The sequence below is a fragment of the Manduca sexta genome, chromosome 15 (genome assembly GCF_014839805.1).
Source record: "Manduca sexta isolate Smith_Timp_Sample1 chromosome 15, JHU_Msex_v1.0, whole genome shotgun sequence".
Classification (NCBI taxonomy): Eukaryota; Metazoa; Arthropoda; class Insecta; order Lepidoptera; family Sphingidae; genus Manduca; species Manduca sexta.
In genome coordinates this window covers 2,606,461-2,631,636 of record NC_051129.1, presented here as the reverse complement: position 1 = coordinate 2,631,636, position 25,176 = coordinate 2,606,461, and the positions used below count along the sequence as shown (strand labels likewise).

Below are 25,176 nucleotides of genomic sequence, written 5' to 3'. Positions count from 1 at the left end.
TATGACGGGATTGTTCCACTTAAAAAGTTCTAAAAAACATATTATAAAACAAATTCCCCCGCTGCATCTGTCTGCCTGAACGTGTTAAACTCAAAAACTACCCAACGTATTCAGATGAAATTTGGTATGGAGACAGTCTGAGACCCTGGGAAGAACATAGGCTCCCGGGAAACTACTACTTTTATAACGGAAAACTTTAGCCTGAAAAACTTTATAACACGGGCGGAGCCGCGGGCAAAAGCTAGTTTACTTATAAACCTATTGACTTCTGGTTTTCCCTTTTTTCTTACGATACAGGCGATAAACGCAATATATAAATGCCTTTGAATGAAACTGTCGAATCATCGTACACAAAACCTATACCACCAAATCTATCGCATTTGATGACACAATAACTATAAATACGACAGGGACAAAAAGTTAAAATTCTGTTAATCATTCGAACTGCCTGTCTGGCTTTCGCGTGGCGCTGTTGTATTGTACGACTGCAGTGCTGACGTCTCGGGTTCGATCCCTGGGTCGAGCAAAATCATATTGGATGTTCTACTCAGTATTTGCCTTGATGGCGGAATTTATGTCCGATATGGCAATAGGCTCGCCTCCTATTGCGTCATGCGATGGAATACACTCACCGGAGGGTGCACCAATTGCGCCCCTGCGTACCCTTCGGAGATAAAGGCGTGAGTGCAGGTGTGTGTTATTGACACATTACCCACACTTATACAAAGACGTACATTTCGTAAATTTGGATGTAGGAGGTATGAAACCACTTAGGCAACCCATTTTGTATGTTTTTTCACACCAATTGAAGGCAAATGGTATGTTAAAAATTAAGATTAAAATCAACTTAATTTGTGCGTAATTATCCTTTAAACTAAGTGTTGTTTAACATATAACCTTTTGACTTTATTATTGAACGCTTTAGAAGACATTCTATCAAGAACAAAGGACACGCTTGTTTGCATAAAGTTTAAATTCGAACCTATAATTATTTTATTGTGAAAATGCACTTTGTGAGATTCAAATAAACTATGCGTGCTTAGAACAGCAGTGGTGAAGGGTCCATATAACCACTTAAAGCATCTCAATGTTTGCCGGTAAACATGACAGCTACATGACATTACGCGTGTCACGGAAAAATAACCTTATTATGTAGTATATAAGGTTATATTCCTGTGACACATGTAATGTCATGTAGCTGTCATGTTTGCCGGCAAACGTTGAGATGCTTCACGGGCCGATTCCTGGCGGCTTCCCTTTTTGTGCCTTATGTAAAATCTAATTATCATTAGAACGATTTGCAGACTGCATTTATGCGTGTTAGTACCCTATATTAGTCAGGTTCCTTTTTGTTTAATTGCACCCCTCGTCACTGTAAAACAGTCGACGAAATCACTACACACCTAAACCTTCTCAAATAATAATTGATTTCTAGAAAGTTCACGACTTTACAATACGTAAATCAGCATTCTTCCACCAGAACAATCGAAGATAAACTCAGCCCGCCAACGACAATACATCGCCCCAGTAACTGGCGAGTTGAGTCCGTGCCAAGCGGTATATGGGCCGATGAGATGTGGTGAGCCACTGGCCCACATCTCGAGATGGCCGCCCGACCTTTGCGACACAAAGCAACGTTGATCCCCCAGTTTGAAAGAGCAAAACTTGCATCTTGAAATGTATGTGGGCTTGTGAAAAGAGATTTCATTTAGTATATGTACTTTTGAGAATATGACCTCCTAGCGTGGTTAAAACAGTGAAGTAAATTATTTTGTATGGAAATTTATCACAAATCAAATTTATTATCCTCACCATCATACCATTGGAGGTCCACTGCTGAACATTGGCCTCTCCTAACCAGTTATATATTGCATGTTACAAGTTTATACACTACTGATTGACTATTGATATTAAATAGTCCACGTCCTGGATTATCATTGAACTGCTATTTTTCCCGGTAAAGTGTATAGTTGGCATTTAAGTTATGAAGTGACTTTCACGCGAGAGGCACAGCGAGCAAATGAATACAAAAATAATGTTTAACAAATCTTTTATAAGTCAATAAATGTGCGTGCATGATTATGTATAATATATTATATTCAAAAACAAATGTGATGGCACACCGGAAGCCAAGAATATTATGATTGCAAATTTTCAAAATCTAATTTTAATTAATTTATTCATATCAGACAACAAAATCCATATTCCTTAGGCTAGGTAAATAAAAATACAAAAATGAAAAAACAGACCACATATTGAAATAAGGTCAACAGGCTTTAAACCGGTTATGTGGGCGACTTTTTGAAATTATAGGCATTCTAATCGAAGCACCGGACTTATCGTATAGATATAAGCGCCGAATATTTCCCTATTTACCAATACTACTATGAAAGCTGTCTTTCACTTAAAACGCCCGTAATTGCAGACGGGTTTGCCCCCGTAGACGGTATAGTACTCTACGACCTTACTTATAATTCCAGTGGGAGAATCACTAACCGACCAATGGCATTGTTTAATTGATTACCTTCTCCGGGATATATTTTTATAGGAGAGTCAAAATTATCCGCTACAGTCTGCAGGATGTTTGCATATGTTCGTGTCTCAAATAAATATTAAAAGAGAATGTGTTTCTGTATATTATCGTTTTCTTAGCAAACAAAATATATTGGTAGGTCTTTGTAAACGTAGCTTTTAACATCATTAGCATAGTCCTGTCACATATAGCACCCAACATACTGCACCGCAAGGAAATCGTCGTCGTTGTGTTTACGCTTAGTTTTAAATTTATCATTTTTTTATATTTAATTTTCTTTATCAATTTCGCTTGCGGCTTTGCACGCACAGGTATACTAAGAAGGTACCTACGCTTATAAATAATGCAGTTTTCTGTATAATTAAATACTAGCTTTTGCTCGCAGTTCTACACGCGTTGATGCCCATTTCCAAGATAATAAGTAGTTGATAGAACTCATAGGTAATTTTGCTCTCTTCTAGCTTCCTATTAGTAAAAGAATTTAAAAACAAGTAAGTATTTTTAAGTGGTTTCTTTACATAAAATAATTATATTTAGAAATATCAGAATTGGTGCAGCAATTCCAGAGATAAGCGAGTTCAAGCAAAAAAGTTTTATTAATGTTCTTACATATAAAAGTATAAAATAATGTACTAACGCACGTCCACCATGATAATGTATTTAAACACATAAGCCATTCAAGAGGCGTATGTATGTACGTAACGCTGCATGTAAAATGCATATATTTTCCGACAATCATATTAAATGTCGAAGTTTACAGTCCGCGGTTTGGTGTTTTAATAGATTTCCGTATTATTTATTTTATATTTGCAATGAGCATTTTATGAATAACATTTTTGTTTATATGAAAGTACTGTTTGTTATTATAGGTGTATATAAAAATATTTATATTCATTATAAAAATATAAAAAAAAGAACAGGATCTTGTTGAATGAAATTGTATGATTGATATGTGCTCGATACGGCCATAAATTGCCAATATAAGCTTAGTAAGTTATGGGTACGCTAGTTACACCTCTTAACCCATCGTGGATAAACGCGTAACTTATGGTATAATAAAGTCAAATATGCAAATCCTTTAAGTCATCTAAGAAACCATATAGCGATAAGCGGTATAACTTCCGTGTTTAAATTCGAGCAACCAAAAATATACATAGATCTACGTAACATCTCTAAAGTAATTTTAACATCTGCACTACACAGCCTCTGAATATGGCAACTGAACACAATGGTACAAAACAGAATCCCAACACCGAACAGTCGACATTGAGAACAAGCTCTCGTACGAGCAACTGATGCAATATTCATGCGAGGCGCTAGACGGAATACATTAGTCGTAAGCAAGCGACACGAAGGAAAAGGCACTACGGTGTCAAACACGCGGGCGATCTTGCAAACACGCGGTGTGGGATTAATTTGTAACTAAAATATATATGACTATAATATCCACGGAAAGGAGTAAGTTATTTTGGTGTATAAATTAGAGCTGTAATAAGGCGAAGACATTGTAAATCCGTTGATCGAATGACTTGAATTTAAATTTGGAATGTCATAAATCGAGCAAACGTGTGTAAATTCGAGTAACTCTTGGCTAAGTATAGCTTTGTTTTTATAGTTTGCGATGTGCGCACGAGTATAAAAAAAACACACTTACACGAGTTGAGGTAAAGCTTAACTATCGGCCTGCAACTAACTTAAGTTAATAGCTCTTTCAATACTATTCATTTATTTTACAGGATTCGTTTAAGGGAAGCAGCAATTTGTGAACATACAATTTACAAAACGACTTTATAAATTTACTTTTCTAAATTAGGCCACGTAGCTTTGCATAAAAACAAATATTTTTTGTGCAGTTAAATATGATTGTTATAGTAACTTATCAAGCGTACTTCTCTATGTACCCGAGTCAGTATCCTGGTGACATAAAATTATGTATCATCGGCCTTTGCACATACGATTTAAAATCCAGACGAATATGTAAATTGTATTGCAAATTTGTGTAATTCCATCCACACATCCAATATCCAAATTCTTAAAAATATATGCGTTCCCAATACAGTTCCGAAAATACATTACCCTATTGAACGTATTGCCAATAACTTCTCAAACTTCTCAATAAACATAACAAAACCCAAAAAATACCGGAAGATTAAATCTCAAAGCAACAAGCATTTTCACCTCGTGAAAAAACGAAATAATCCCAAAATACGTGATTTATAGCCTCAACGGCTTCTGATGTATCAATATTTGATGGCGAAAAAACAATTCGTTGAAGATGAATAAATCACATACTTGCAATGTGCTTCTATTACGAACCAGTTCCTTCTGTTCGTTTTATGTATGAGAAGAAATTTATTAGATTTAGGTTTATTGATTATAAAAACGTGGATGCCAGCGGGGTTAACGTCAGAGAGGAGGCTGGTAGTTAAAACTGAACCAGATTTCTTCCTATAAAGATAGATTATAGATAGATAGATAGAAGATTCCGATATAATTTTGGAGTGGGATAACTTGGAAGATTTACCAGAGCAAAATTATATTGGAGATGTGAAGTGCAGTGTAGTCCAAACATGACACTGAACAATAGATACTGCTTCCTGAAGTTAAATATATTGCCAAGTCCTCCCTACCGTTCTATTTAATTAATTTCGTTACAGGTTAAGCCTAATTAGTGTTCTCAGGGACTCGGCGAGCTTCACTGCACGGTGTAATAATACGTGCTGTCGATCTGAGCTTACAGGAGTTGTGGGTGTGAAGGGCGGGAAAGTCTCGTGCTTTCTGAGTCTTGGCTAGAATGTCCTCAGAAATAGAACAGGATAGCTCACTTGTAGAAATACACAAAAAGAAACCTGACCAGTCGTCCTCATCATCAACCACAGGGAAGAAAATATAAAAAATAAGGCGCTAAAAATAAAGAAATAAAAAAATATCCCTTGTCCTGGATAGGGGGACCAGAAAAAAAAAAACCACAGGGAAGCACACAATCACACTGCTGAACATAGGCTTTCTCTAAAAAAAGCTAAATTGATCTTTTAGATGTTTCATGCATTCAGCGTTTTCCTTCATTCTCGCATACTTAATTATAGCGTATAATTAAAATCGGACAATCAATCAGTTATAACAAAAACCCAAACCGAATCACCAACGTAACCTCGTCAATGCTCCAAGTTACACTCTATAACAGTGATCCTTGAGCTCAGTTTAGACTGACAAATTCTCTCAGAAATAATTTCTCGAGAACTTCTAGATGCGTTTACACTTATGGCTGCAGTAACTCTACACCTGGAAATCGCCGCAAGTTCTGCAAGCCTCAAAATTTGCAGTAGTCACCTTCCCATCATTATGTACACGGTGCAAAACGCTTGCGGAAGTCAACTGCAAGTTTTCTTGCTAATCAAACTTGTTTCAATATAGAACCATTCCCACCTTTAGATTAAATAAACGGCGTGCGGCGTCCGACTGGGTAATGATCGCGGGCGTCTGCTGAGCGTCTAAACACGTCGGAGTTATGATGTACGGGCATTACGCGAACTATGTTAGATTGATTTGTTGATGTTGAGTGCTCTGCGTCTGCTGGTGCATTTAATACAAGCGTTTGAAGGTCCCTACTATCTATACTATATACGTATATAGGATTCTTAATATTGACTGACGGACTGAGACGTCTACAGCGATGGCTCCCACACAGGATTCACTTATTCAATGTAGCATCGGTATGTGAAAACTGAGCAGGGTATTGCAAAACATAAAAAACTCATTGCTTGTATTAAAGGTTGATAATGTTTTTAAGTTACGGTGTTTATGGTGATATGTGGTGTTAATGATATACCGCCGGATTTCCTTCTTCTTGTTGGATAGAGATATTCTTTAAAAGGATATTTTGAAGCTAACTGATTCGACTGAAATTGTACATGTTAAACTATGTTTTGAGGAATAAAATTTTACAGATGTGTTTTTTTATATTTACACGCCTCAATTCGAATAAATTATTGATTCCTTCCTAAATGAATTTCGGCCACGGCGGCCCTCAACAGAGATCAGCCAGGTACGCAGGAGATATTATGTGCATAAGTGTGTGCGCAATACACAGGTGCACTCTCTGCTCCTTCACTCCCATAGTCCGATGAGACGACAATCCAACATGCCACAGAAGATCAGGCGCAGGACCATGGGCCATGACCTTACGCGACCGAGGAAGTCGTATCAAATATACCCGTAGTGTTACTGTAGTACAAATTGATTGCACTAAGGTTTCAAGCTATATTCACTCAAGAGGAAATTATAATGATGAATCACAAGCAGTTAATGGAAGTGATGTGAATAATAGCTAAAACAGGAACAATGAGATGTATTCAAGAAGGATTTAGTGTGCACTGTTTTTGACCGCATTTTAGTAACTAATGACGTAATATTAACGAAGGAAGTAACGTTAATTCATATCTCAAACATTTATAGTTATAATAATTATAACAATTATTAAAACTAATTAAACAATTGCCCATTAAGGATCATAATGGAATGTATTATTTATAAATAACCTTAAAATATACAATTAATATTTAAATTATCATAAAAATTGCAATTAACAAATCCCAAATTATATATTTCATAATTCACGCTATAATTAAATGAATAATAATAAAACCAACAGTGTTAATAATTAGCTTAAAAAAATATTATTATTTTTAAGTAATAAAACACAAAGCGGCTCAAGGTTTCCAGATTTAAATCTAACATTGAAATTAAAATAACTTTATGAAATCGAGGACACGTCGACGTTCCGAAGGTGAGTGACCGGCTCGGCTCTCGGAACCGCGCTTTGAAATATGCGAAATACTTAAATTGTCCACATTGATAAAATTTATGGTTGGAAACAAATTTATTTGAGTGTAGAGTGAAATTTTAACAGTTTATACATAATACGCATAAAGCCAACCCTTTTTTGACGAGTACTATTTTATCATTAACCCTCTCCTGATTAGAAAGGACCATTTGCCTAAGTCTAGGTGACGTAAAATATTTAAATACAATATCATATAATATTTTTACATTTATAAAGGTTTAATGCTAAGAAAATAACAAAGAAAACTAACATCTTTTGACAGTAAAGCCCTCCCGGATAATAAGTTTCGTGTTAGTTTTAGAAATAAAAGGAAGTTAGACATGTTATTCCAGAGCTCGGTAAATATTTGTATTTGAAGTGATAGGATATTTGCTTCCAGCGATCACCGTACCAGGTGGAAAATCCGCCATAGTAGCCCACGTGTGTCGCATTCCGGTATTAATATATGTATATCTAAACTGGCCATGTTTATTGTCCACTTCCCTCCATAGCAAATAATAATAATATCAGCCCTGTATTACATACTTGCCCACTGCTGAGCACGGGCCTCCTTTACAACTGAGAAGGATTAGGCCTTAGTCCACCACGCTGGCCTAGTGCGAATTGGTAGACTTCACACACCTTCGAAATTCCTATAGAGAACTTCTCAGATGTGCAGGTTTCCTCACGATGTTTTCCTTCACCGTTAAAGCGAACGATAAATTCACAAAGAATACACACAAGATTTTAGAAAAGTCAGAGGTGTGTGCCCTTGGGATTTGAACCTGCGGACATTCGTCTTTGCAGTCCGCTCCACACCCAACTAGGCTATCGCCGCCATAGCAAAGCAAGAGACAAAATAATGAACTAAAGAGGCATTCCTATAGATACAGACTAAAATTCCAAAATACAATATCGAAATCGGCGAATAATAAATGCATTCGGTTATACAAGAACAGAGAAGCGCACCCGGAACGGTCCAAACTAGACAATTTGAATTTCATATTGTCTGCCGGCGACGCTGGCGGTGCGGCGTAACCGTCCGCGCAATATCCGTATATTTGATTTCGGATTGATTTGGAACGAAGTTATCTTCGTAATGGCGCGTTGGTTTGCGCTATTTCATTTTAAACGGCAAATTCACGGCAGTATGTTGTTGAGATTACCAAAGAAAACATTTACACTAAAAGAACGTTTTTATAATAACATTAACAGAGTTGTAAATCCCGATTCCTCGCCTAAACATTATAGGACAGATTTCATAAGTATTAAATTACTACAAACCAATGATCCATACGTGACACAATTACTTGCACATAATATTGTAATATTTGACTGTCTGCGATTAAGTCTGTAAGCTCTATTTTTACATCGCTGATCGTTCTACGTCATGGGACGCCAGTCAATAAATCGATTTATTAAAATCATAATATGTTTACCAACTTCTCAGCAACACATCAATACGCCAACACAATTTATTAACGCAAACCATAACTCACACGTTTTCATTAACGCAAACCACATCCTCCGTAGTTTATCAGGTAATTGTACGTGCAAAACGCAAACGCGTTACGTTATGTCAACATTTGATAATATATTGCAAACTACGTAAATTTACGTTTCACGGTAACAAATTGTGATTCGTGTTTGGAATATATAACTGGATTAAACTCGTACGTTTTAGTTTAAAGTAATGGTTATGTAATAACATGATGTAGTCATGTTTATAATCTGATTTGAATATTATGCGTGTTTTTTAGTCTTTTTACCAGAAAACATAAATTGCAATTTAAATTTAAATCTAGTTTGACATGTTCTTATTTTGGAAAAATGCGTCTATGAATACTATCTTAGAAGCACTTGAAAATATTATACTTCAAGGGCACTTAGCTGTGGGGAAACAAATACATTATATATGAGGTCATTTTGATATTGTTACTTAATGAAACCACATATTCCTCTTTAACTCTGATATCATTGTGGCAAAAAATCATCCACATATAACGAATATTTTTGCCAGAAATTCCGATTTAAGTTTTCCGATTTTTGATCATTTTGTAGTTTAGTGCGAATATAGTGTGTGTAAGTGTATTTCTAACTGAAAGTATGATGTTGCCGCTCCGACAAATACTCTTCCTGTAGCAGAGGCCTTTGGACATGTAAAATTAAAATTAAATTTTATTCGTATTCATTTTGTTCGAAACATTTTTTTTTATTTTACACCTATGGTTAGAATACCTTATGGCAGTCTTGTTTTCAAGAAGACATTAGACAAGTATATGGTTTCAATAATTAACGCCTTCTCAAAATGTCTCTATAACCTACTAATTACATTTTTAGCGATTTTTTCCTAATAATACGTAGAAAATATTTTCTCTTGGACTATTAAAAGTTATATCTTATGTAGAATTCTATAGCCAGTAAAAAAAAGCGTCTTGACAGATGGACGGACGGACGGACAACGAAGTGATATAAGGGTTCCGTTTTACCTTTCGCGGTACGGAACTCTAAAAACAGTCGAAATTAAAATGTATATTTAGCGCGTATGAATGAAAGCATCGGTCCTACATCATCCAGCCATATATCAAACTTTATAGCAGGAAGCAGTTTCTTTAACTTTGCCTTTATAAAATCGGACGTAGATACGCAAAAACTATCTAGCCCACAAAATTACACTTGAAATAGTGACGTTTGAAGTTTAAATCGTATTTTTGTTCATTGATATTCTATATTTTGTTAATAAATAGTTCAAATTAACATATTTTGACTAAGACGTTTTTACTAATGGACAATATAGACCTTATAAACTAGAACTAATTTGGCATACTCGGCTCATTTTCGACCACACTGTGGGTTACAGTGGCGTCTACACAACCAGATTCCTACCGGCTTCCCTTTTAAGTCTATTTACGTCTGTCTTTTCTGTAAAATTGGCTGCGATATATTGATTTAGGCATTTTTTTGCCACGGGTTACCTTTTTCAACCTTCGCCACTGGTGGGTTGGATCCTTTTTGCGTATCTTCGTCCACTTAACGTGTCAACCGTACATTACGAAGGCCATCTGCTAATTATATTGTGTACTTACGACTTTGTAACGCAAATATCATACTAAAAAGCGATTACAAGCAAATATACTTAAAGTGACGACGTCATAGGCTTATAAAACATCTTAAAAGGTAATGTTCTCGTAGACTTATCGTCTCGATATCAGATTTATTCTAGCTCTATGTATTTTACATTGAAATCAAGTCTGTGTATAGTAATTTCCAACAGGCCGTCATAATTGTGTCGACTGCCGAGGGGTAATCATTTCTCGTCAGTCGACATTCTATTGGAACTTAATCCACATATCAGGTGCAGTGAGATCACTTTGCCGTGCAAGTATAAAAGAAACTTAAAATGTGTGGCATAAAGTATATTTTCATTTAATTAAATTTCTACTCGGTAAATTGATTTAGATACTCGTATGGAAAAGTCCGCATGGTTGAGTACTTCGATTCTTACATCAAACTCTTATGAAAAGAATCATCCATTAATTTAAAAAAAATAATAATTATAATAAAAGGCTCTAAAGTGTTTATATTTTCTTTATACACCTGATGGCAAGCGATGTGGGGTCCAATAAAATGTCGGCTGACTAGAGATGATTACGACAGTCGACACAATTATGCCGGCCTGTTTGAAGCCGGAACACGTTGATCCCGGTACGCGACCCACTTAAATGGTCCACTATGGCGGGTTGTACATTGTGTACGGTGGTCCCTACACCGTCGGATACAAATATAGGCAGCATTTACGTCAACTCTACAAAACATAGTATATTCATCACATCGACGGCTATTTACGTCACGAGCTACGAGGCCTTTGCGACCTCTCAAGTGGAGAGCACTCGAGCACGGACTACACAAAAAACGAATTAAAAACTTCTATTTGCCTCGCACCCTAGAAAAAGCGTGAAATACTCGAGTTCATAAGAAAAATATTTTCTTTACAAAGAATAATATTTATAACATTACTAATGGCGTTTCAAAACTACAATACATATTATAAAACAAGGTCCCCTTTTCTGTCTGTATGTTATCGATTCTCTCAAAATCTACTGAACGGATTTTTATGAAATTTGGTATGAAGATAGTTTAAGACCCTGAGAAGATTAAAGGCTACTTTCTATCCCAGGAAAATATATAGCGGGACCTTTTTCCCGGAAAACTCCTTCACGCGGGCGAAGCAGTGAGCAAAAGCTAATAGATAATAAAAAAAATGGTAGTTTAACGTGCATGACACAATTTATCAATAGCTACCCTTTGGCAATAACTAGAGCAGCTATACTCTAAGTGTGTTCCGCGGAACCCTAGGGTTCCGTGATACCTCTGTCGGGGTTCCGCAAGAATTTAGAAAAAAAAATCAAAACACCTCTCTCAATAATAATTAGTAACTGTTACATTGTACTTTTATTATGCTGATTAGTAAAAAATACACTTATAAAAACAATTGTTTTATTGTAGGGTTCCATCAAGTATTTTGCTTCCCAAAAGGGTTCCGTCATTTAAAAAGTTTGAGAACCACTGAACTAGAGGATTAATAATACTTTTAACATACGAGAAATAAAGATAATCTATACGAATATAAAGAGGAAAAATTTGTGTTTATTTGTAGGGATAATATCTGGAACTACTGCGCCGCTTTCAAAAATTCTTTTACTAATAGTAGCTGCATTGCTCCAGGAGTACCATAGAGTACTTTTATTCTGTGAAAATATTTTCCACAGGCGAAGCCGCACGCAAAATTTAGGAATTAATAACTTACACATGTATGAAAAAGTGAATTTTATATGATATCTAGTATTCAAATATACTTGCCATCAAAGTAGACCGAATGAACTGTTAACGCCTTAAATAAAAAATGGCCATAATAAGCACATACAAACACAAAAACACCCCGAAACGATGAACACTTTCCGTATTTTACTTCCATTAGCGTGTACATGTTGAAGTGGAATGAAAAAAATTGACAATTTAAATGTTTTCTAGGTAAGGTTAACAGAAAACTATGTCAGACAATGAAATTTAAAGAAATGTGATTTTTATTTATTTTATTTTTAAATGCGCGCCCATACAAAATTGGCAAGAAGCAATGACCTAAGGACATGTAAAGGAGAAAATGTGAAGACCGTAATGATATACTTTAGTAACTAAAAGAAAGTGATTGTACTTATCATTTGATTTTGGTACACTAACCGTATCTAGGGATCGTGTAATGGATGGATATATGTTGAGACGTGTTTATGGTTTCAGGTTCTTTATTAGACTGCTCTCATTATACTAACTTAATACTGTACATAACATGACTTATATACTAAGTACACACACTACAATCGAACCGTAAAGTTAAATTTTAATATACATACAATACTTAGAAAATTTATCGTTAGGTTTGAACTAACATATATACTTAGAAAACTTACCTACAAATTTTACACGGAATCCTCGGCGCAAGAGACCATCCGAAACTCATCCGGTTTTAAAAAAAAGCATCACTTAGACTATGTCCATTTTTTAAACATCGCCTAGGTAAAACAAGCTTCAATCTCGCATAACCGGCGACATAAGAAATCAAATAGCCCAGCGGACAGCGAGCACAGAAACGGGTAGTGTCGCTATCAAGTTCTAGGTTAAACCGCCGTGCGAGTTGATGACCTCCGCTGGCACACTCGGCTGTGTTGACGCGATAATTGTGTTAGTAAATATCAAGTTAGAAGGATTACTTAGTTGGTTAGTTTGTCGCTATCATGGGGTAGAAGGTAGTGAAAAACAAGCCTCTGAACTGACTTGCTTGCTTGACCCTTATAGGAGATATTAAATAGAGGGGCAAATAGTAGTGGCGAAGGATCCATATAACTAGATTCCTATCGGCTTCCCTTTCTTAATTTATGTAAAATGTAATTATCATTAGAACGATTTGTAGACCACATTTATGCATGTTAGTATTTATACGTTGTGTCTAGGGTTGCCACTTTTTTTTGAGCAAATAAAGTACATCGGTAAATTGAATGTAGAAAGAAAAGTACATGGTGTCAAAATAAAGTACCAATGATTTCTTCTTTATTATTTTGCTTATAAATATATTTTATACTTGGGAACTTTTAACTAATAAAATTAATATTTCAAATTTAAATACGATTTTTTTTCGTCTCGTAATTTAATATTCTACATCACAAAATTTAAAATTTCTCTGTGAATGCTGACGTAGAAGGAATCGACAATAAAAATTTAATTTAATGCATACAATTAAAAAAAATATACCATCAGGCTTATCAAATACTTGCTGCCATTTTTGTACTATTAATTACAGCTGTTTTACGCAAAAATTCTTACAAACAACCCTAGAGGTTTCATATCATGGTAAATAAAGTATTTTCGCGTACTTTATTGTTCTCATAAAGTATAGAGTACAATTACCCGAAATAACGTACAATACTTTATTATAAAGTACGGGTGGCAACCCTAGTTGTGTCGGGTTCCCTTACGCTAAATTTCACTCTTCGCCACTGGAAGATTCTTATGTTTACGCAAATGTTACACATTGTAATAAAACTTTTTTTGAGATTTTATCGTGGTTTTTTATATTATAATTTTCTCCCGAGGTTTTGAAGACTTTGCAATGTACCCAAAAATTTGTTTAATTTTAAGATTTAGATAGATATTATAACTTTCTCTTTTCGGATGACCAACACCTCAGTCCCCCCGTGACCATGAAATCTGTAGTCTTCGAAAAGTCGAGGGAAAAATATAATATGCGATGAAATCCGAAAAATTGTTTTATTACAAAGTCGAGACTTAAATCATAGTGTAAAGAGAAGTTCGGTGTACTAGCATATTAAGTATCGTACAAATAAGCCTTGCTAATCGCCACGGCTGCTACGCACATAAACATTCATAATGTTAATGTATTTATACGCATCTTAACAACTTCATTGGCCATAAAAAACTTTACATAATTATTCACATACGAAAATAAAGATGATGGAAAAGAATCAAAAGCAGGATCTACCTTGTTTACAAAACAAAAAACACATATCACGCATTTATCCCCGAAGGGGTATGCAGAGGCGCAACCAGGGCACCCACTTTTCGCCAAGTGTGTTCCGTCCCATGATATGATAGGGGGAGAGCCTATCGCCATAGACTCTGGGCTGATACTGAGCAGAAATACCCAAATATCACTTTGCTCGACCCGGGATTCGAAGCCTGCCGTACCGCGCATGGAGTACAACTACGCCACCGAGACAGTCTTTTTTTCTTTGTTTATCCATTATGTATTCGCCGAACTTGTCAAAGTTGCCTTTATAGATCTCAATCTGAGTCATTATATTTAAATGCCTGACTACGTACACCGTTGGAATCACATCCACAATTTATAACCGCGCCAGAATATTCTAGAAAATAAGTGAGATGCACAAATTCCATACCCTATTGGATACAATATTAACATTTGTAAACATAACGGCATATCTGACGATACATAATTTATTCACATTTCTAAAGACCGGTTGATATTGTAAATTTGTAGTGGAAATTGCTAGAACTATGAAAAGGATCGTATTGTGTTGAGAATAGTTCAGAATGTCAAGAACACGGAATAGCATACATGACCCTGTGACATGACCACACTAGACAAAGAATATGCGAGCGATGTTACAAATTATCATGGCATAGATCTTTAATAAAATAACCTACCATTAATTTTTATTTGGTACCAATAACCAATGTTTAAGGCTGATTATTCAAACATCAGACATTTTTTGTCGTAGGACAAAGTATAACACAAACAAATTTAAAATGACAGTTATGTGTATAACGTTATCAACTTATTTTACTTTTATATTCAGTCTGATTATAATTTATTTCATGGATAACTTATCTGCAGATTGAAAAATCACCGTTAAATAAATAAATTACCTGACAGTTTTGTTAAAAGCGAACCTATTTAGACACAACTCTGTACATATTGCTCATCATGTTTCAGTAATCAAAGAACTATAATAAACATTAATAAGTTTCTAAAGTGAATTACTGGCTAGTTCGATGTAGCAATCATGAACTACTGAGCAAACTCGAAACATGAGTAAATCAATATGCTTGAAAAATATACGGTACATCTGTAGTGAAGGTTGAAAATGTTCAAATTAAAAGCTAACAGTTTTTTTTTATTATTTTGAATGACGTAACGAGCTTGCCGTTAGTCTATAAACAGTAGAAACACCATCCAACACCTTCAATTACAAAGTATTGTTTGGTATTCCACTGCGCTCGCCATCCTTAGACATGAGATGTTAAATCTTATCAAGTCCAGTAGTTACACTGCCTACAATGTCCTTCAAACCGGTACACAACAGTGACTACACACTGCTGCTTAGCAGAAGTAGACATTGCGGTGGTACCTACCTCGGCGGACTATCGCATATGAGAAACCTTCAATCCTATAAAATAGTTTTTCTTTTCTGAGAAGCTGGCAAAGGTAAGCCGGAAGAAAAGATTTTACTATAAGGCCTTTTGAGCGCTATTGCTGTATAGAATAAGGGCTTACTCTAAGCGATAAAGTAGCAAACTATAAGTCTAGTGTGTTACGGGCTTCACGGTCAACGTTCCAGTTTCTCAGCATCTACAAATCTCACAAATCAGTGCGTGTGAATAACAAAAACAGTAAGACCCTATTTCGTCATTTACATACAATATTATCCTTTAAGATGATGGTAATAAGGTTAATTTTGTAGTTCCTTTGAATCTTCCGCAAATGTCAGTAGGACGTTGGCCTTAACGCTATTGTTTTGTTTACACTATTGCCAGCCTTTCTATAATATTTTTCCTGACTGCCAAGAACACCACAATTCGTTTTCTTGAAATTGTCGAGGTACATTATGGCCTTGTGATAGGAAATAAAAAAAATATTTTGCATGATTTTATTCTTTCTTAAAATCTTGTAAACACTCCAGAAACAAATGTTAAGTTAATTTTGGCTACAATTTTTGTAGCATTGTTTCTATGCAATCCGTTTATTCGCAAATCAGTTCGGGAATTCCTGTACTATTTGGTATTTGCATGCGCGTAAACATTAGCAAATATAGCAAGTACAAACTATGTTGATCCTTTAATGTGTTTGTTTGTTGATTAGATTTGCGTGTGTATGGGATATTTATTTTCATCAGAGTCGTGGTTGGACTAAGTACTTATTATTGACATTTCTTTAATTTGATAATGGATGTGATTTCCCGCAATACAAATGCGACTTCGTGTAAAATTTATATGTAACTAGTTGACCTGACAGACGTTGTCCTGTCTTAAGTATTTATGCACGCGCGCATTCTGTCGATCGCTGACAGTTATTTCAAACTACTTACAGTTATGTAAAATTAATATTGTCGTTAAGTTTTCTAATTTTCCGCGCAATTTTTTGAATTTTTTCTCTCATACGAACCTTCTCCTGACAATAACAATCACAACAACAACAAAAATAGTGAAATCGGTCCAGCCGTTCACGCGTGATGGCGTGACCAAGGGAAGTAGGGATTCATTTTTATACATATAGATTGTGTAAAAAAGTATATTTCTGTCCATTTATACAAAATTTCCGTATCTGCGTACGTTATTTACCTTCGAAATTTTACCTTCACTATAAATACTTGCATTGCAAAAATTCGAAGGTTACATTAATACAAGAATTCGCTCAATTGGTGTCATTTTTTTTTTGTTTAAAAATAACGATTGCAGTAAACCGTTAAGGCCTTCCCCCCAGCAAACGGCCTTGAGCATTTGTTTTATATATTTACGGCTCACGGGTTACGGGTGTGTGAATATGCAAAGTATTTACAAATAAGTTATGTAAAAAAATTTAGGCCTTTTTGAAAATTTTCAATTCTCAGAATTATTCCTTTTTGAATATCTATCTAATAGTGTTGGTTGCAAATTAAAGTTGTGTGTAGTTTAGGCGGAGGTGCAACATTTTCATTATGAAATGAATAAAACAATATCCTCATTATAATAACACTGCAACAATAAAAATAAACAACATATAGAAATGTTATGTTCAATTTTCTTCTTAAACATTATATATTTCCAATGATAGCTTCTAAAAATACGGTTAGCGCGCCATTTTGTGGGAGTAGCGCCGAATCAAGATCAACAATACTGGTGCAATATGAAAATAACGAAATTATGAACGGTATTGCTCAAGCATTTTAACTCCAATTTTGTATGTGATAACATTTTTGCAAGTGGTTTTCAAGTCGGTCCAAGCTTATTGCAACAAACTGTAGAGCTACAGAAGTGAAATGAAGAATTTTGAAACAACTGGAGAGCATTTTGATTCTTTAAATTCTATAAACAAAGAACTCTAAATAACTGTATTTCATTCAATTGTTTTATTTATAGTTTTTCTCGAAAAACCGACCGCGTTTGAATCTTTCAGTTAAAAGTCCTACGGGAGCCTTGCATTTATTTCGATACAACTAAAAACGCCGCGTACATAGTGTGCAACTCTGCTCCAAAAACTATCCATTGCTAAAAAAACACCATTTCTGTTGAAAGAAACACAAACCAATTAATATTACGGAAGTAGCAATTATTTTAAACCCTTCTATTTTCAAAAACATTCGAGTGAAAAATAAATTCAAATTTCGAAACATAACCTTATAAAAGCTAATAATCTTGTGGCAAAGGAAGTACGCGTACAGCCGGCCGGCGCAGTGCTAAGGTTAATTAACGCTGGTTATTATGAATCACCTCGCGTCCACACTGAGCTATAAATAGAATGGTATAGCAGACCACACGTGCTGCAGGATTCTTTCCAATTAACCCCTTAATTTAGCAGTGTGATTTGTCCTTTGGCCTGTCACGCGTCGGCATTGTGCCTGTCTAGGCCATACAACTTCTCGTGGTATATTTAAATACGTTATAAGCTAAATCAGGGCGTATATAGAAATCTGAGTTGTCCTACATCCGATTTCTAAGCTAATCAATAATGTTTTACTCCAAATTTTGAACCTATAAATATGTTGGAAGGCAAATAGAAGACCAGTTATTAAAACTAAACCAATTTATTTCTGTATATGTAACCATTGTCAAGCAGATCTCACAACGGTATGAGATAAAGGTAGTATATGTATTTAAATACGTCGGAATCTGCTTACAAAGTCTATAAATAGACCTGCACTGATCAGCTGTAATCCGTAGGATCATCTGTGTTAACCCTTCGCTGACGCCGCGTCGCTCGCGCTGGTAACATAATGGAGGTTGGTTGGGTCAAATGTCGGCAAATATTGGCGTGTTCGCACACCGTGTCATGTTTAAAACAATTTGTAATTAATTTAGAATGTTGTATTACGTTGTTTTGTGACTTGAAGGTTGTTCATGTTTTTTTATGGTAGTTAGTTTGTGCAGAAATTGGATCCTTCACAGAGGGTTGACGACAGGCAGGTAGGTATTCGTATTTAAAAACAAAATTGAATCTTTGTAAATATGTCTTATTGCCCAAACCATAAGAGTAAAAAAGATAACGATGACTATTTTGAGCTTAATATAACATATTAGGCGCTTAGGTTCATGTTTGTAAAGTATATCAATTGAATTATTGCAAATACACAAACTTTTTCAATAAAACTGTCTCAAACAGCGTTCTCAACTTTGAGTTTTCTGAACGAAATGAAAATGTGATCGAAGCTTCTAGACGCTCCTGACAGATGCAACTGACCTTTGTGCAGAAGGAGCATCCGCAGCCGCTGATGACGGTGACCTTGTCCGCGGTGGCGTCCTCCAAGCACAGCTTGCAGTTGATGGGCGCTGCGGGCACGAAGCCGCCGCCGGCGCCGTCCAGCGAGTACCTGTGCACGAGAAAGAATTTGAAGGAATGACTCCTAATCGTTGATGCACGAGAAAGAGTTTGAAGGAATGACTCCTAATCGTTGATGCACGAGAAAGAATTTGAAGGAATGACTCCTAATCGTTGATGCACGAGAAAGAGTTTGAAGGAATGACTCTAATCGTTGATGCACGAGAAAGAGTTTGAAGGAATGACTCCTAATCGTTGATGCACGAGAAAGAGTTTGAAGGAATGACTCCTAATCGTTGATGCACGAGAAAGAGTTTGAAGGAATGACTCCTAATCGTTGATGCATGAGAAAGAGTTTGAAGGAATGACTCCTAATCGTTGATGCATGAGAAAGAGTTTGAAGGAATGACTCCTAATCGTTGATGCATGAGAAAGAGTTTGAAGGAATGACTCCTAATCGGTGATGCACGAGAAAGAGTTTGAAGGAATGACTCCTAATCGTTGATGTACGTGAAAGAATTCAAAGGAATGATTCTTAATACCTAATGTCTCATGCTCAGTGGCCGTCCTGAGCAGAGGTTCGTAATTTTATTTTATTTATTTTACGTTAATGGGTTGCCCTCAAAATGCTTAATTTTCAAGGGTAGCGAGGGTATAAAGCGCTCAACCAAAAGTCCGGTGTGTTTTTATAAGCCGACCCATGTCAGGCTAACAAACGTAAGACATATCACAAAAAATATAAGAAATAACAAAGTATAATTGCAGAATCTTAAAAATGGACCTATTCAAAATGTATCCGTGGAAATTAAATAAATGTTTCAAAGCTAAATAATAGTGTATTTATAATTGTATAAGGATGGTGCACGTTCATAACTTTGCGGTGGGAATCCAAACGGTAACACAGAAGCGAGAACTTTTGTTTTCCTTGTGGTTCATGTTGTGTCGTAAATAATGTTCATGTTTTTTTGATAGAAAAATGTCCGTAAGTCACCTGACGATGAGTTGTAATCACCATGGGTGTTAAGAAAGAAAATATGATTTATAAATCTTTTAAACCAATAGACTTAACATAGAAATTTAAATTTATCATATATCATTACAGTTAAGCTTTGGCATTCAGTAACTATGTTGATTACCTGGACCCCCCGGCGCCGGCGAGGGACAGCAGCGAGGAGCATCGGGAGCAGACGGACGGCGCGCGCAGCCGGTTGTGCGCCCTGATCGGCTCCGGCACCTTCTCGCGCTCAGTCAGCGCGAGCACCGTGGAACACTTCCTTAGACCTGGACGACAAATACAACAAGTAGTGAGTAATGATTACGATACCCTGGGACCATGGGTGAGCTGTTAGCTCGTCTGCCTTTGGAGACAGTAAGAAGAAATATTGCCTCAAATTATCAATTTATCGTAAGGTTCTTATGTTCTTTGGAATTGAAAGGAAGAGTTGGAACAAAATGTTACTATAAGAGCTGTAAAAAAGAAAAAAAAATAGAGCAATATATTTCAAATAATTACAGAAATTCTAATGTTATTTCGCTGTTCCGCATCTATCTACATATACATTTAAAATATTCCAATTCTCGATTGTGCTACATTATAAGAGTATTAATTTTAATACATATGCATTAAGTTATGAAATGAAAAATTAATAATGAAATGGAAATAACGATAGAACATTAGATAGTAACTAGATTTTTGCCAGCCATTTACACAATGCGGAACGACACCAAACCTCACAGCTACATCACTGAGTCATTAATTCGAACAAAATACTCAAACATGCCAACGAAGCGACGCACTCCCCGACCCTCACTAGTCCTTACGCTAATTAGTCCCCGGGCGACTAAAAAAAATGGTTAGCTTTCACCGCTTTCTCTCCGATTTTTTGTTACTTCGAAAGTATTGATATGTACGATGTACTCCGAATGTTATTTACCTCCACCTGTACCGGTTACGGCGAAAGGTAATTGCTTTGTAGAGATGTTTGTACGATATTTAGCTGGATAGTGATGTATGTCAACTTACAGAGAAAACAAATTATCGATATATGTGTATAATATGTAATAATAATATCAGCCCTGTATTATATTTTGTCCCACTGCTGGGCACGGGTCTCCTCTGCTACTGAGAGGGATGCGTAACTAGTATCAAATATTGTAGATTATCAAATATAATTTGTGCCCAATTGAATGCCTTAGATGAAAATCCTGCCTTAGTACCTCGTTCTTATGACTTGTTTTGCAACGCATGTAAAACCGGCTAACATAACTCTATCGATCATGGAAACCTCGAAAGACACAATGTTTCTCGTTAACATTATATTTGAACTGCATCGAACATTTGCCATACCATGACTTTTAAAAGCTTTCAAGAAACATGGTCCGGTCACAATAAATATACTCTAATTGGAACTCAACGTGTGTTGTTGCCAAAATGTTAAATCTTTTGGCGCCACGTGTTACTGTCGCGATATCAGCAGTGCCAACCAGGCTCTAATTAAATTTAGTACATTTAGTCATTGCATTTTCTTGCAGATGCCATACCGTAGATAGAAAACAAAATAATACATATTTTTTGCATCGGGAGCTATGAAATTGAAGTTACTTGAATTTATGGACAAGAAATCGTTCGTCTCATAATTCAGAATAAACTTGAACTTTTATATGGAATCTCGAAGAAATTCTTTGAATCTGAACTTCAAATATTCAGAACCCTAACAAATAATACTAAATTGTTTATAATTCATAAAGTTTTTTAGCCTCAGGAACAGACGGACCACAATGGTATTACGATGTCTCTGGCTACAGTGTAAATTTATTGACCTACTTAAATGTCTAAAAACGGAATTCTATTTTACGTTTTATTTATTTACACAAATTAATGTTGAATGAATTAGCTTAATAAATTTATTTGTATTAGGTTAGCATACAACTCAAGCGATCTTTGAAAACAGTTTCTTTTGTATTACTATTTTTTTAAAAATTAGTTGGGCCACTAACAATCCTCTCTTGGCTTTAACTGGTCTAGAATAAAGAGTATATGACCGATGACTCAACACTCCAAAAAAACAATATCAACATATCAAAATATCAACCAAGTCAACAGTAAATGTGATCGAGCAGTGCCCAAGGTTCGCAAGCAAACGTCACTCGACGCGCAGCGAACCGAGCACGTTGCCTACTTGTTACAACAGTTCTTGACTAGATTAATACCCAACGACCACAAACATTGGCTGAAATAACTAGCTAACTTCGAAACACCTGCAATAACCAAATGGAACTAAAAAAGTACAAAATACGAAATAAAAATCGAGTTTTTTTTTTTTGTAAAACAGCATCAACGAACTAGACTTTTAGGCTACAAAATGATTAACACTAGATCTGTAAGTGCAATGCAGTCCATATAAAGTTGAACGATGCAATACATCGCGTCCCACGATATTTGCAAGAATCGCGCTAGCCCACTTTACTTAGCACAGTTTTAGTTTGTATGTCATGCGAATGGTTAAACAAAAGCAATGTTTCTCACATCCTTCCAACAATAGAGCTAATGTGCATAATTTCATAAAATACATATTAAAATAAAAAGTAATTAAGATTTAATCGTTTATACTTTGTATTTATCTAGATGGCATTGTTTGTGTAAAAATTGAGCAACTTGCTAAGGAATATGATGAGTAACAATTAGTCAAGTATTCTCAAGGATTAGATAAAAAAATGGGTCAAATAATTGCAGAATACTTTCGAGTAGTGGCAGATTGTGTTGATACACTGTCTGCTGCTTTTTTTTGTATGTATGTTTAATTTTTACATATTATAAAACATTGTCCTCTTTTCTGTCTGTATGTTATAGATTTTCTCAAGATCTTTTGAACGGTTATTTATAAAATTTGGTATGGAGATAGTTTAAGACCCTAGGAAGGGACTTTTATCCCGGAAAACTCCTTCACGCGGGCGAAGATGCGAGCAAAAGCTAGTAAATAATGTTTCGATACTATTATCATAAAAATATTTTAATGAATAAGATAGTAAACTGACTTTTGCCTATAACTTTCTTGGCAGATGTATATCTTACTGCAACCACAAACCAAAAAAAAATCCAGCACAGCAAAAACATTTTACAGAATCTAATTGTTATCTAAGTATAATTCCATATTGCATATCATATCCTCAGTAGGCAAAATTACACCAGTCTCTTTTATCTCCATCGATCTCCAAATCGATCATCCATAAGCCATCGCGCCATTGATAGTGAAGCAAAATAAATAAAAAAAACTAATCAAATGTTACAGATTGGCGAATTGGCAGGCCGTCCGGTCCGCGATACCGGCCCAAATTCAATGGCCATGTTGGATCTACGGTAGTGTCCTGGCTTGGCCGGTTGAGTCGACCGATTCGGGCCGCAGGGACGTACTCAAGGAAGAGACTGTTTTACGTTGGGACTCTGTTTTTAATTTGATTTATTTATGTTTTGCATGACGAGACGAGCTTGCCGTTCGCCTGATGGTAAGCGATACGACCGCCCATAAACAATAGAAACACCATCCAACACCTTGAATTACAATATATTGTTTGGTATTCCACTGCACTCGCCATCCCGAGACATGAGATGTTAAGTCTTATTATGTCCAGTAGTTACACTGGCGACGATGTCCTTCAAACCGAACACAACAGTGACTACACACTGCTGCTTGGCGGCAGTAATAGACATTGCGGTGGTACCTACCCAGGCGGACTCTCACATATGAGAGACCTACCACCAGTAAACCCTACATATCCCTAAATATCACTTATATAGCCCTAAATACGATTGAAATTGTCGCTTCCATATTAAGCGTTAACTTACCACATTTTCAAATCTTTATTCAGATTAGTTCATATAATTATTATGTATTTTATTTGCCGGCGATGGGATCTCCAAAGTAAGGTAGATGACCATTCGTAAGAACATTTTTCTTCTTTTTTTGTTTGAAGTTTTGTAAACAACCACATGAGTCACCTTGTAATAACTGTAGCTCGGTAACCCTTGGACATTTTCGCAGCTAGAGAATTATAATGCATGAATTACGAACCTTTATCGGTTTTTTTTATCCAAATGATTCAAGATTGCGCTTTAATATTATCGTTGGATAACAATTGTGTCTCACATGGGGCGAGGTTCCGCTATTTGATACGTTATCCCCCCCCCCCATAAAACCTTTATTGGGTTTCTTATGAAGAAGGATATATAGGAGAGGATCTATTAGGTCTCCACACCTTATAACTTACAAGTACAAAAATACACAAATGGGATAAACGCCAACGAGATCTTTCCTGCAATTTTCCTCTTAATCCGAGTCTGTAGGGTATCTTCGAACGAGCTGTTTACTCAGGCCGCTTCTGTTATTTGGACAAATTACCGCTGTTATTCTGCGAACCAAATACAACCAATCGTGACTGGATTGCAAAAGCGTTTTAACATTAACTAATTCAATAACAACTCTACCTACTGTAATGCTAATAGGTTTATGTGCTCTCAAAGTACCAAAATCTTCTCGTAAATGATCTTATCTTATTCTAATGTAGGCTCAACCATCAAGGAGTACATTTTTTAAGAATATTGTTTTGTTTTGAGTGGTTTTTGGAGGCGGTTTAATATTTTGTTATTTTTTTTTTAAACGTTTTGGACGGATTTGACTTAGTTTTCTGCGATATGCTTGATGTCTATGCTGGGGGCCTTTGTCAAGCGTTGTCCACTTGGAAATAAGTCATAGAAACTTCCTATCGCAAACACCAAAACAAAATATAGCTCAAACTGAGAATCGGAAACCTTCGACTTATTATTGACACCAAACCAAGGCTATCAAAATAGACACAAATGTAACGTTATAAAATATTGAAAAATTAAGTAGCTATTACTACTGCTACCGGTCACATAAAAGCCTTTTTCCTGAATTAAAATAAATCAATATTACAGACACGCAATATGCGACAATTCTCATTACACTTAAAAATAGTAAC

The 25,176-nt window shown here is 35.7% G+C and overlaps 1 protein-coding gene across 3 annotated transcripts in view; it reads right to left on the bottom strand.

The window, feature by feature from the left end:
* Window positions 1-25,176, bottom strand: part of LOC115453417 (probable E3 ubiquitin-protein ligase RNF144A) — a 196,894-nt gene that overhangs the window by 66,095 nt on the left and 105,623 nt on the right. For all 3 annotated transcript variants that reach the window (XM_037438911.1, XM_037438912.1, XM_037438913.1), the window contains 2 exons: window positions 20,316-20,460; window positions 19,102-19,231 (listed from right to left, as the gene is read on the bottom strand). In XM_037438911.1, the coding sequence (XP_037294808.1) occupies window positions 19,102-19,231; window positions 20,316-20,460 (275 nt within the window). The remainder of the gene's footprint in view (window positions 1-19,101; window positions 19,232-20,315; window positions 20,461-25,176) is intronic.